The sequence below is a fragment of the Phocoena phocoena genome, chromosome 2, assembly GCF_963924675.1.
Source record: "Phocoena phocoena chromosome 2, mPhoPho1.1, whole genome shotgun sequence".
NCBI lineage: Eukaryota > Metazoa > Chordata > Mammalia > Artiodactyla > Phocoenidae > Phocoena > Phocoena phocoena.
The window spans coordinates 83693925-83707733 of record NC_089220.1 but is presented as its reverse complement, the minus strand read 5'-3'; the positions used below and the strand labels follow the sequence as shown (position 1 = coordinate 83707733).

Here is a 13809-nt window from a genome sequence, read left to right as displayed (position 1 = left end):
ATTTATTTTAAAAGTAACACTTTATAAAAACAAAAACAGAACTGATTTAGATTAAAAGCTCCAAGGTGTATTGTTTCATAGGTGTTATTGCTATCTATACCTTCACCCCATTTATTAAACCATTTCAGGTAACTTCCAGTTTGTAAATTTACAGTGAGGTTATAGAGCCCAACCAGGATGGGACAGAATGCGTTCCAAGTTATGAGGGGACCGCAGGGCTCCTCAGTGATGTCTCCCGTGAAGCACCTGTGCACCACTGTTTCTTCCCACACGTCTGAATGTGACCTTTTGGCTTCTCTGGCTGTGGCTGGTTTAGTCTCCTGATACTAATTCTGTGCCGCTCTGTTGCCTAGGAGGTTGATCCAAGCTTTCAGGCCCCCTCTCTTGTAGGCCTCAATTACGTATTGTGAGGTTCAGGAGAGCTGGCCAATGTGAAGGCTGGGAATGCTTGTTTAAAGGAGGAATTGCCATTCCAGCATGAACTGCAGAAACTGTTTTCATTCTGGGGGTGGTGAGTCCTAGAAGATCATGGCCAAGAAGCAGATGTCTTAAGTGGCTTCCTCTGAGAGTTTATCCCCAAGAGGGAGCCATGTGGCCACCTGCTTTTTATCACATTTCTAATAGCTGCTCCATTTCCTCAAGGGCTGTTGTAAAATCATTTACTTGACTGTTACATAAGGTCTGTTGTTCTAGGAACTGGGCCCTCTCTTCTTCTTTTATCTTCAACTTTACCTTTAAGGCCTGCATGGAAAGACATTAAAAAAGACAAAAAACAAAAAACCACCAAACTCTGACTCATAGGAAAGACAATACCATAACCAGAACATTATGCTTCTGTTTGAGATACTGACAGACATTGTCTTTTCTATCTTAGGTGTGTTTATCTGTGTTGGTTTTAGGAATTGTCTCTCTCTACTACAGAGTCTGTTATGTCAACTGGAGCAATGAAATCCTCTAGGATTCCGTGTAGTATCCCATGGTTCATCCAAGCAATCCAAAGTGGTCCAGACCCAAGAATCGGGGTTTCCTATTACAGGTTTCCCTGAGATATCAAGTTTCTACAGCATGGATTTCCCACAGGTGTCAACTGTCAAACCTGGAGCCACCTAGCGTGTTGCACACTGCCTCATGCCCTGCAGATGTGAACATTTCTAAGAGTCTTTAGAACAGAAAATTAGTTGAAAAAAATGGTGAAATCAAATAAAGTCTTGGAATTTAGTTAATAGTAAGGCATCAATATTGGTTCCTTAGTCTTGACAAATACAGCATGATAATGTAAGATGTTAATATTAGGGGAGTTGAATTCTCCATTATCTTTACAACTTTTCTGCAGTCTAAAATTATTACAAAATAGTGTATTAAAAATGAATAAAGAGGGCTTTCCTGGTGGCGCAGTGGTTGGGAGTCCGCCTGCCGATGCAGGGAACACGGGTTCGTGCCCCGGTCTGGGAAGATCCCACACGCCGCGGAGCGGCTGGGCCCGTGAGCCATGGCCACTGAGCATGCGCCTCTGGAGCCTGTGCTCCGCAACGGGAGAGGCCACAACAGTGAGAGGCCCGCGTACCAGAAAAAAAAAATGAATAAAGAGATAAATAAGAAAGAGCCCTCCACAGATCCACCTATTGTGGTAGGAAATGGTAATTTTGCCTTGCGGAGATGTCTGCCTCTCACCTGTAACTCCTCCATCTGCTTTTTGGCTGTTTCGTTAAAAAGCTTCAGCTCATCTTGCAAAGTTTCTAACAGCAGCTAAGAGAAAAGTACAAGGTAGTAACAAATCTTTATTGAAATGTGAGAACTTTCTTCATATAAACTAATCTCTTCATGGGAGTTGAATTAGATGATCGCTAATATCCCATCTGTTCAGTCACTGACTGAGTGTCCACAAATGTGCCGGGTTCTCTCGTGGGCCTGGAAGAACTGAGTCCACAGCATGGACAGAGAACCCCACCTCCACGTGCTCTGTGCTACACAGGTAATATGAACGAAAGGCAGTAGCCACTAAAGGGGTGACAAATCGCCTGGGGGAGCTGAGGAAGGCTTCCGTACCCAGTATTCTAGGATTCTAAGATGACAACTGATCTTCCTGGGGAATAGATCACAGAAGCTCAAAAGGCTTTAAGTGCAAACGATTGCCCTCTACTTCAGGGAGGGAAGCAAAGAGAAGGCAGGTTTAGTTCAGGCTGGACCTTTGTAAGACACAGTTCTCAGCAAAGGAATAAGGGGAGAAATTTGGTAAAGCAAAGAATAGAGAAACCAGAAAGCTGTCTCTACCGGCCCACCCTACTACGGGTTTTAAACTAGTACATTCTCAACTTAGACTCCCTCATATTTGTAAGCACAAAGTCACCTTCCAAGTAAAATATGCTACTTTGAGTACACATCCACCACCCTCTTCCACTACCCTGGATAACCGAAGGCTGCTTCATGGGCTTTGCCGAGCATACGGCAGAGACCTGCTTAGATCTGCAGGGCCTCACGCTCACTGGGCCTTCGCCCACTCACACCCACACCCTCACCATCGAGTCCATGTGATCCGTGGTGGAGTCCTGCCGTGCCGCCAGGGTCTCACTGCCTAAAACCAGTAAATACAACAAAGTCAGCCTTGCCTAGGGAACTGCAACTTAAAAGAAAATTTAAATCCCTCCACAGGAGTATTCATGAGGGAAACTTCTCTAAGCATCTGAAAACTCTCTCCCCTGAGTTTTCACCTTGGCAAGGTCACCCACGCCTGCCCTCCAGAGCTGGATTTTATCTCCCCTTCCTCTCTAGGTATGGATATGGCCAAAACTTCATCCTGCTTTCTCCTCAGCTCAGCGGAAAATTTGTCCAAAAGAAATGTATAGGTTGTATTTTTTGGGTTCGTTAACAATACACAAAACTATTTTTAAAAGCTTTTCAGGCCTTAGAAATTTTTATTATTTTCGGTAAAAACAGTGCATACACGTAGGAAATTAAAATCATCCAAAAACGTATATGGTGACTATCAAGAATATATCCTAAAATGCACAGGTTAATGGCAGCATTCAAAGTCAGCACTCCTTAATTCAAACAAGCCTGGGCTCCTTCCCTGGGCATTCTCAGGCTCCTCAGTTCAGGCTCTCTTACAGTCCTGGGGTAACCCCTTCTTCCGCTTCCTCTCTGTGACAGACTCTGCCCTCTAGGGACAGGGTCAGAACAGGAATCACATTTTAAACACCGTGATTCTGCTAACTAGCCAGCTTTAGGAACCCTTTCAACAGTGTTATCTCTCTCTCCACCTGTGAAGGTTACCTGTATGCTATATCCCTTGAAAGAAAGAAAATATTTCTGATGTATTTGCAAGACCATACCTGTCAGCACCAAACTAATGGTATAAAATGTTCAGATAAGAAAGAGAGAATCCTCTCTGCACAACCATCTAAAACTCCGCTGGGCAGGCAAAGTCAACATCACAACAGAACAGAGTGGAGCTCCCCCAAATCTTCAGGGCTTTGCTAGGCAACCCCTGCACTGACTGGGTCAGCTGACACCATGCCAGACCCCTGATGCACAGTCCAGAATCACCCAGGAAGGGGCACATGCACTGACTCCTTTGAAGGCAGTTGTGTGCCATCTCTTACCTGGGTTGAGGCCCTTGCTCTCCAAAATTGCCAGACAGCTGTCCTGAAACTTCTCCAGCAGCTCCACTTTTTGGGTCAAGTCCTTCAGCTCTCCCTGTAGGGGTGCCATACAGACAGGTAAGGCCTGCCCCATTCCTCAGGGGCAGCCACAGCGCAAGCCTGGCATCTTCTCCTGCGCTCAGGCACCTGGCGTGGCCCCTCAGGATTCCACATGCATCACCCAGTGCAGCTGATGGCAGGTCTGGTGGATCGCTTACCTGAGTTTCAATCAACTTCTGGTGCAACTGCTTGTTGACGGCCTCTAAGAGCTGGTTCTTATCCTTGAGCTCTTCCTCTGATTTCTCTTTACTCAGTGGCTTATAGCTGTAGTGATAATCGTACTTAGATGAAGTGGTGGAGGGGTTAAGAGTATGGGCTATGGAGTCGGGTTGGTTTGAATCCTGGCATCACCACATAGTGGTATATGACCTTCAGGGAGTTGTGTAACCTCTCTGAGGCTGTTTCCTCATTTCTAGAATTAATACACACATCTCATAATATTATTATCATGAAGGATAAGAGAGAATACATGTACAATTCTTAGCACAGCTACTGACACAAAACTTTTAATAAGTAATAGCCATAGCCCAAGCAGTCTTGAGGGAAAAACATGGAGCTGGAGGAATCAGACTCCCTGACTTCAGACTATACTACAAAGCTACAGTAATCAAGACAATATGGTACTGGCACAAAAACAGAAATATAGATCAATGGAACAGGATAGAAAGCCCAGAGATAAACCCATGCACCTATGGTCAACTCATCTACGACAAAGGAGCCAAGGATATACAATGGAGAGAAGACAGTCTCTTCAGTAAGTGGTGCTGGGAAAACTGGACAGCTACATGTAAAAGAATGAAATTAGAACACTCCCTAACACCATACACAAAAATAAACTCAAAATGTATTAGAGACCTAAATGTAAGACCAGACACTATGAAACTCTTAGAGGAAAACATAGGAAGAACACTCTTTGACATAAATCACAGCAAGATCTTTTTTGATCCACCTCCTAGAGTAATGGAAATAAAAACAAAAATAAACAAATGGGACCTAATGAAACTTAAAAGCTTTTGCAAAGCAAAGGAAACTACAAACAAGATGAAAAGACAATCTCAGAATGGGAGAAAATATGTGCAAACAAATCAATGGACAAAGGATTAATCTCCAAAATATATAAACAGCTCATGCAGCTCAATATCAAAAAAACAAACAACCCAATCAAAAAATGGGCAGAAGACCTAAATAGACATGTCTCCAAAGAAGACACACAGATGGCCAAGAAGCACATGAAAAGCTGTGCAACATCACTAATTATTAGAAAAATGCAAATCAAAACTACAATGAGGTATCACCTCAAACCAGTCAGAATGGGCATCATCAGAAAATCTAAAAACAACAAATGCTGGAGAGGGTGTGGAGAAAAGGGAACCCTCTTGCACTGTTGGTGGGAATGTAAACTGATACAGCCATTATGGAGAACTTAAAAAAGTAAGAATAGAATTACCATATGACCCAGCAATCCCACTACTGGGCATATACCCAGAGAAAACCATAATTCAAAAAGACACATGTACCCCAGTGTTCAATGCAGCACTATTTACAATAGCCAGGTCATGGAAGCGACCTAAATGCCCATCAACAGACGAATGGATAAAGAAGATGTGGTACATATATACAATGGAATATTACTCAGCCATAAAAAGGGACGAACTTGGGTCATTTGTAGACACATGGGTGGATCTAGAGAATGTCATAGAGAGTGAATTAAGTCAGAAAGAGAGAAACAAATATCGTATATTAACACACATATGTGGAACCTAGAAAAATGGTACTGGTTTGCAGGGCAGAAATAGAGACACAGATGTAGAGAACAAGCGTATGGACACCAAGGGGGAAAAGTGGTGGTGGTGGTGGTGGTGGTGGTGGTGGTGGTGGTGTGATGAATTGGGAGATTGGGTTTGACATATATACACTAATATATATAAAATAGATAACTAATAAGAATCTGCTGTATAAAAAAATAAAATGCAAAAAATCAAAAAAAAGGAATAGCCATTATCATCATCAATATTAAGCCTTTTCAAAGTTCTGAGTCCTTGATAGTATTTTGTCTTCAGAACTTTTAAGTCATGCCCAAATAACAGATGTGGAATTAAAACCTATGTCTACAAACTTTTCAGCTTATGTTATTTCTGTCTGCAGGACTGCAAAATGTCCAAGCAAGTCTCAAGCAGAGAAAGCTGGATCCTTCTCCAGAATCTCAACAGCAGCAGCAGCAGCAGCAGAACACTGATCTCGAACTCACTAACCACACGCAGGCTCTCCCATCCTGAGGGCTTCCCGCTCCTGCCGATGGGCCATAGCTAGGTTGGGGCAGTGGTCCTGGCATGGAGCCCCCAAACTCTTGTCTGGTACTCAAGATGGTAGCATCACTGATTCTTGCCCTGACAGTGGTTCTCAAAATCGGCTGTGCCTCAGCCCTGAAAATACCATCTAGATTTCTGGGGTGGCATCAGACTCCAACACAGTAAAACAAGTCCTGTGAGTGATTCTGATGTGCAACCAGGATTGAGCTCCACTACCTTAAAACGGTGGCCAGGTTTCATCTACCCTGACGCTCACCTCTTCCTGATGTTCCTCCTGGTGGCAGTGTCTGTAGCTCTCAGCTGCCTAGAGAAGCAAAAACAAATCAGGATGTTAACTAGACTTACTGCGGTGATCATTTTGCAATATATATAAATATCAAATCATTATGTTGTACACCTGAAACTAACACAATGTTGTATGTCAACTATACCTCAATTAAAACAATAACAACAAAGAAATCAATCAGAGAATCACGGTCCTGTTATTATTATTATTTTTTTTTTTTGTATTTTTGTCCAGGCCGTGTGCAGCATGCGGGAGTTTAGTTCCCTGACCAGGGATCGAACCCCGTGCCCCCTGCAGTGGAAGCACAGAATCTTAACCACTGGACTGCCAGGCAAGTCCCAGAGAGCACAAGCTTGAGAAGCTCTGAGGGCCCATGCACTTTTGTTTCAGCCCAGACTACTGAAAAAAGCTTATGAATAGGGCACGGGCTCCCCTCCTGACCACCTCAACAACCTGACAGACTGCTTCGGCTCACTACAGTGTGGCTACTTTATGTCAGCCTCACTCACACGGGAGCTGAACACCAGGTGGAGGGACACACATGCATACTACACTGGGCTGGACTGCTGAGAGCAGCAACCTAGGCTAACAACTAGGCCCCACGTGCCACGACTACCACTTAAGGCTGGTTTGACTGCACTGCTGCTATTTGTACACTCAGAGCAAATGCTGAGAGAGGAAAGAATAGCTCTTATTGTAACCCTGGCTGTGCCTCTTCTGACCTGATCAACACAGAGGGTTCTGACAAACAGGTCAGCAACGCTGCACTGCTATAGGCCACTGACTACAGGCCAATCCTTCAGATACCCTGTGCTCTCGAAAGCCCTAATTCTTGGTACTGAGCAAGAATTGGATACCGATGCTCTGACTCTCACCCATTGTCTCGTCTTGGTTTGATGATTTTTGTAACATCATTTTCTGAATCTCCTAAGTGAGGTCGGGAAACATCGACTTCTTTGGACCTAACAGGTAACAGGCTCTTAGAAGTGGCTCGAGTTTGTGCATCTGCAAAGGAAAACAAGAGGGTGGAATCCCGCGCATCATGACCAACAGTGCAACTCTATAAATTCGCAAGAATAAGACTTCTAGACCAACTGGGAATAGAAACCAAAATTCTTGAAATGTGACAGTACAGTGTGTTTGAGGGTAGCCAAAAGCTTGCGGATACAGCAAACTGAATGGCCAGAGGGTATAGATGTGAAAGTGGAGATTCATACAGCAAAGAGGATGAGAGGCAGTGTGGCCGTCAGCAAGGCAGAACACAGCTGAGTCCTTCGTCACACAGCAGTTGAGAGGAACTATGTCGTTCAGCTCCTAAGCACTCTGCCCGCTCTCCTAAGGCTACACTCAAGCTGCTTCGAGTTTCAGCAGTTGCTTAGTTGTTTTGACCAGACTGGCTCCCTAACTAGTACTCTAAGAGACATCTTTGTGCCCCAGCATCTAGGAGAGTATCTGGCATATTAACAGAGGTTCAAAACCTACTTATTGAATAAATAGAACACGTCACAGTTTCATGGGTTACTTCACAGACCATCTCTAAACTAGCTCCTCTATTCTTCTTTCCCTCTTCCATGCTGACTGCCTTTACCACCAGCCCTTTTTTTTTTTTTTTGCGGTACGCGGGCCTCTCACTGTTGTGGCCTCTCCCGTTGCGGAGCACAGGCTCCGGACGCGCAGGCTCAGTGGCCATGGCTTACGGGCCTAGCCGCTCCGCGGCATGTGGGATCTTCCCGGACCGGGGCAAGAACCCGTGTCCCCTGCATCGGCAGGCGGCCTCTCAACCACTGCGCCACCAGGGAAGCCCCTACCACCAGCCCTTTTAAACTGTTTATCCACTGTTAAGTTTAGAGGCTCGTTAGGTTCCCTGTTTGGTATTCTGTTCTGATCCTGCTAGGCTACTGCCAGATAACCAGAGAAATGGCCCTGACATGACATTCTTCTTCGCCAGAGGAGAGCATTTCCCCCCTAGCCCTTATGCCAGCCCTCTACCACACACATCTTTCTACCACTTACATTCGATAGCAAATTCAAGTAACTTGTTCTGGAGTTAAGCACGCACCCCCAGCACATGCACAGGATTCTTCTAGTTTATACTAACTTTCACTTTGTTCATTGTAAAACGGCTCCTTTAAGCTTGACCTAAATTAAGAGCCATAACAATTAAATCAAGCTGAAGAAATGAGGTACAAAGCACTGGATCACAGGGATTAGGAAACTTTGTGTCTGATAAAGATTTATTTTGATGACTCTAGCTGCACAACAGTTTGGAATAAATATGATTTCTCAGGCTAACAAATTACTTCATTTATAGGTACACTCAATCGGCACTTACATCCTATTTTCCCCTCTTACCCACAAAACAAGTATTAAAAAGGTTCTTTCTGAGGTCTCTGTTGGAAGTAAAAGGTAACTTTGAGTGCATGAATTTACCTTCTCCTCTCTCAAGTATTAATAAGTTACACACAATAAGAAATCTAGGGCTTCCCTGGTGGCGCAGTGGTTGAGAGTCCGCCTGCCGATGCAGGGGACACGGGTTCTTGCCCCGGTCCGGGAAGATCCCACATGCCGCGGAGCGGCTGGGCCCGTGAGCCATAGCTGCTGGTCCTGCGCGTCCGGAGCCTGTGCTCCGCAACGGGAGAGGCCACAACAGTGAGAGGCCCGCGTACCGCAAAAAAAAAAAAAAGAAATCTATCTCATGCAAAAAGGTGTCCATAGCAAATTGATCAAAATTAACACTCTTCATTGACTGGAATTGGTTTCAATAACCCATATTTGTGAGATCCTAAGGACTGCATCATAGGAAAAATTTAGCAGGATTTAACAAAGACTATCTCCTTAAAATGAGAGACGTGAAGGAGGGAATTGGATGACTGGTGTCAAGGAAGGGAAGACTTGTTTTTCACCGTATATTGTTTCCCCACTTTGGATATTTATTTATTTTGAATGTTACCTATTCAAAAAACTAAAAAACAACCAACCCATGCCTAAAATCTAAAATCCTGAGAAGCAGCCTAAAAATGTTAAACTATTGAAGTTACATATGATCATAAAGCTGGGACAAGGAAAAAAGCAAAGAGATGAAAACTTCCAACTTGGCTGGGGAGATGCCAGTCGCTCCCCACTGAACGAGAGACTGCTTTCTAAGGGAAAGGCAGCTAATACCGGCTCCATTTCCTCCATCAACTCCTAGGTGTTGCTGATGCCAGAATTGCCACTCAGGTGTTCTGAAGCAACATAGGACAAACAGAACCCTTTGAAGTAAAGCCTATTTACTTCAAAGGTCAATCCTGCTACTGCCCATCAGTCAACTGCATGGAGTCATCTGGGAAGGGATCTTAAATAGCTGCTTCAAAATCTCCTACCACAGGTTCTGATGTTTGAAGCCTATTCTGTGCTATAATCTCTAGATCAGGCAGCTCAGCAACTGCAGACTTTAGGAGATGACTTTCAGCCGCAAGCCCAGTAACACAAAGCAAACGGCAAAGCAATCAAACACTGCTTTTATTTTTATTTATTTATTTATTTATTTATTTGATTTTTTAGTTTTTGACCACGCAGGGCATCTTGTGGGATCTTAGTTCCCCGACCAGGGATGGAACCCAGGCCCTTGGCAGTGAAGGTGCGGAGTCCTAACCACTGAAACGCCAGGGAAGTCCCAAACATTGCTTTTAACCATCTCTCTTCTCCCAAGATTCTCGAATACTAGTTAGGCCTGACCCTTCTCTCTCACTTCACTCAACAAATGTTTACTGAGAATGTACTATATAAGAGACACTGTGCCGTTACAAATGTGAACCAGACACAGTGTGAACCCTAGTGCTCCCTAAGTATCCTGCTTTTCATATGACTCTCTTCTCTTCTCCCTGACAATAAACCCAGTCCTTCCAGATAGCTCGTCTGGAAATAAAACAGGTAAATGTTTAAAAAGGGATTCCTAGCTTAATGGGAATAATATTGTAGAATAATCAACAACTTAAAACTACTTGGTGAATGCAGCAGAGTTCAGTTTGGGGGAGCAGGGGTATGGGTCAAGTCTAAATTCCCACCATGTGGCCCTTCCCCTAACTCCCATCATAAGCCTCGACAGCTCGGTTCTAGGGGAGTTAGAGCAGGATGTCAGAGCCAATAGAACCCCCTCCCTTGCCGGAGCCCTCCACTCCCAGCCACCGATTTGATCCCCCATACTCCTGGCTTGACCACCCGGGGCCAGTTCGCAGTGCCCGGGGGCAGGGGCGGCGTGGACACCCACCTGCGGACAGGCCGCTGCTCAGCACAGAGGGGGGCTGCAGGGTGTGCACTGTCTTGACCACGCTGGTCATCGTAACGAGGCGGCACGGCTGGGGCCTGGAAGGTACAAGGCGAATGTTACCCAGGAGTGAGCCAGGGTGCCCGAGCAGGCGGAGGGCCCCAGAAGACCGCGACTCGGGAGAGAGAAAATCCTCCATTCTCAGCCCATCCCATCGGCCTCCCACATCCAGCCCAGTCTCCCGCCCCAGGAGAGCCGAACCCAGACGCCTGCTGCTCCTGCCCGCAGGCCCCGTCGCTCTGGTTCGAAAGATGCTCGGCAATAACTGCCGTACCGCAGACCGGGTCTGCCGCCTGGGTTTCAAACGGAAACTTCCGGTGGCCGGGCGGGAGGGCTGCGGTGCGCTCTCTGTAGGCGGCCATGTTGTACGGAATGTACTGCCGTGGGGCGACGCCTTCGGGGGCTGCCATGCTGTACGGAAGATCCGAATCGAGGCACGAGCGCGAGCTTCCTGGCGGTGGATGTGGAATCCCCCAGGTCTGGACGGGGGAGGGGAGTGATGCGCTTTGCCGTCCTAAATGGAGCTATGAGTCATTGGCGTCTTATTCCGGCCTTGGGACGCAAACGCGGTCACGTTTGGAGTCCATGTCACAATCTTTCTCTTTATTTGGTCTGTGATTGTTAGGGATGGTGCATGATACCGGATAGCCAGGAACACAGAGAGGGATGGGCAGGAAACTACACGTTACAGGGTGGAGAGTGGCAGGCGAGGTTTGGAGAGGGTCTGTGAGCTGAAATACCTGCAACACCTACCCTCAGTCCTAACTTTAATAAGACTTATCCAGAACTTAAGCGGAGATTCAAACCTACTCCTAGGGAACAGGGCAGGGTTCTTAAACAGTGCACTGATTCATTTCGCTCAACAAACATTTATTGAACACCTGCTATGTGCCAGACCACAATTCTAAGCGGGCAGATGGGATGAGGGCAGCAAATATCAACACTAACCTGGGTTCTGCCCTCTTGGAGTTTACAATCCAGGAAACAGCAAACAAATAGTCACACAAACTTGTCAACTGTATCTCAGTTAAGCGGGAAAAAACCCAAATAAATATATATTCATCAACTATAGTAAAACTATGAAGGGAAAGTACAATGTGCTATGAGAGAAAAGCAGGGAAACCTAGTTTACATTGCAGAGTCATTTTTTTTTGGCTGCGTTGGGTCTTCGCTGCTGCACGTGGGCTTTCTCTAGTTGTAGCGAGTAGGGGCTACTCTTCCTTGAGGTGTGTGGGCTTCTCATTGCAGGGGCTTCTCTTGTTGTGGAGCATGGGCTCTAGGTGCGCGGGCTTCAGTAGTCATGGCATGCGGGCTCAGTAGTTGTAGCACACAGGCTTAGTTGCTCCAAGACACGTGGACCAGGGATCAAACCCGTGTCCCCTGCACTGGCAGGCAGATTTTTAACCACTGTGCCACCAGGGAAGTACCAGGGAAGACATCTTAAGTGATGTTTGACTGACAAAAATGAGTAGGAGTTAATCAGATGAGCAATGGGGAAGAGGAGAGCAATGCAAAATCCCAAGGTAGGAATGGGCTTTTCCTAGAGGGACTGAAAGATGGGAGGCAAATGGTACTGATAAAGCTGGAGAAATAAGTCAAGTGGCAGTCTTTGTAGGCCAAAGGTAAAGAGATTTGTAGTCCAAACGTAATGAGATTTCTTTTTCATTTTTGAGATTTTTTTTCTTAAGGGTAATTAGAAATCATTGAAGTATTAGAGCAGGAGAGTGTCATTCTATATATATATATATATATATTGGCCGCACTGCGCAGCTTGTGTGATCTTAGTTCCCAACCAGGGATCGAACCTGAGGCCCTGGCAGTGGGAGCGCCAAGTCCTAACCACTGGCCTGCCAGGGAATTCCCCAATTTATATTTTAAAAAGTTCACTCTGGCTACTCCAAGGAGAATGGATTGAAGGGGAGCAAGAGCAGAATTAGAGAGACAGTTGGGAAGCTACTCTCATCATTCAAGTGAGAGATGATGGGGGCTTGGCCAGGATGGTGGTGGTGGTAGTGGAGATGGAAAGAGGCGGACACATTTAAGACAGCTTTTGAGGGCAGAATCTCAGGACTTAGTGCTAGACTGGATGTGGGGGAAGGAGGAGTAAGGGGGAGGGAGATCTTAAGGATGACTCCCAGGCTTGAATAATTGTGTGGCTAGAGTCATTATTTTGTGTTGGGGAGAGATTTAGATTTCAGTTCTGAACACGGCAAACCTGAAATGCCTTTGAGACATTCAAGTGGAGCTGTCAAGTAGGCAGTTGGAAATACAAGCCTTGAGCCCAGAGGAGAGTCTGGGTTGGAGATATACTCTTGGGAGTCATGGGTATACATATGTATTTAAAGCTATGATATTGGATGAGATCACCAGGGAAGAAGTGTACAGAGAGCCTTAGGACCAAGGACAGGGATGGCAGTACTTAGAAGCTGCAGTGATTAGAAGGTGCCAGCCAAGACATCTGATAAAGAGGTGTCAGAGAGGTGAGAAGAAAATAAAGAGGGGCTTCCCTGGTGGCACAGTGGTTGAGAATCTGCCTGCTAATGCAGGGGACACGGGTTCGAGCCCTGGTCTGGGAGGATCCCACATGCCCCGGAGCGACTAGGCCCGTGAGCCACAACTACTGAGCCTGCGCGTCTGGAGCCTGTGCTCCGCAATGGGAGAGGCTGCGATAGTGAGAGGTCCACGCACCACGATGAAGAGTGGCCCTCGCTTGCCACAACTAGAGAAAGCCCTCGCACAGAAACGAAGACCCAACACAGCAAAAATAAATTAGTTAATAAACTCCTACCCCCAACATCTTAAAAAAATAATAAATAAATAAAGGGTGGTGTCTTAGAAGCTAGGAAGAAGAAAGTGGTAAACTGCTGGAAAAGGGAATGATAAACCATTGAAAATAACTGAAAGGGCAAGCAAGATGAGAATTTAAAAGAACCCATTTAATTTAGCAACAGAGAAGTCATTGGTGTGTACAAAATCCTGCAGTGAATAAACTCATGCATATGTTTTCTCATACACACACAAAAGTCACTGTTGAGTATCAGAAGAGGAATTCTGGTGGAGAGGCTGGAGTGGAAGCCACACTGGAACAAATTGAAGAGTAAATGAGAGACGAGGAAGCAGAGATGGCGGGTGCAGAAGAGTTTGTCTGTGAATGGAGTTAGAAAAATTGGGCAATAACTGAAGGTGGGTTGTGGGGGTCAAGGAAGGGTT

The 13809-nt window shown here is 45.7% G+C and overlaps 1 protein-coding gene across 1 annotated transcript; it reads right to left on the bottom strand.

Annotated features, from left to right (window-relative positions):
* Positions 1 to 45: 45 nt before the first annotated feature.
* On the bottom strand, positions 46 to 11121 carry KNSTRN (kinetochore localized astrin (SPAG5) binding protein). The gene is made up of 8 exons (XM_065871422.1): positions 10801 to 11121; positions 10543 to 10637; positions 7169 to 7298; positions 6264 to 6311; positions 3857 to 3962; positions 3600 to 3693; positions 1672 to 1746; positions 46 to 741 (listed from the first exon to the last, which is right to left on the bottom strand). The coding sequence occupies exons 1-7, from the start codon at positions 11007 to 11009 to the stop codon at positions 1721 to 1723; spliced, it is 708 nt and encodes a 235-aa protein (XP_065727494.1). The 5' UTR covers positions 11010 to 11121; the 3' UTR covers positions 46 to 741; positions 1672 to 1720.
* Between the last annotated feature and the right edge of the window lie 2688 nt (positions 11122 to 13809).

Excerpts from the sequence above, each read along its gene's own strand:
- KNSTRN (XM_065871422.1), bottom strand. The coding sequence starts at position 11,009 with ATGGCAGCCCCCGAAGGCGTCGCCCCACGGCAGTACATTCCGTACAAC. Across the intron at positions 10,638-10,800 it reads CAGGAGCAGCAGGCGTCTGG|GCCCCAGCCGTGCCGCCTCG; the intron begins GTTCGGCTCTCC and ends TGTACCTTCCAG. Across the intron at positions 6,312-7,168 it reads AAACCAAGACGAGACAATGG|GCAGCTGAGAGCTACAGACA; the intron begins GTGAGAGTCAGA and ends TTGCTTCTCTAG.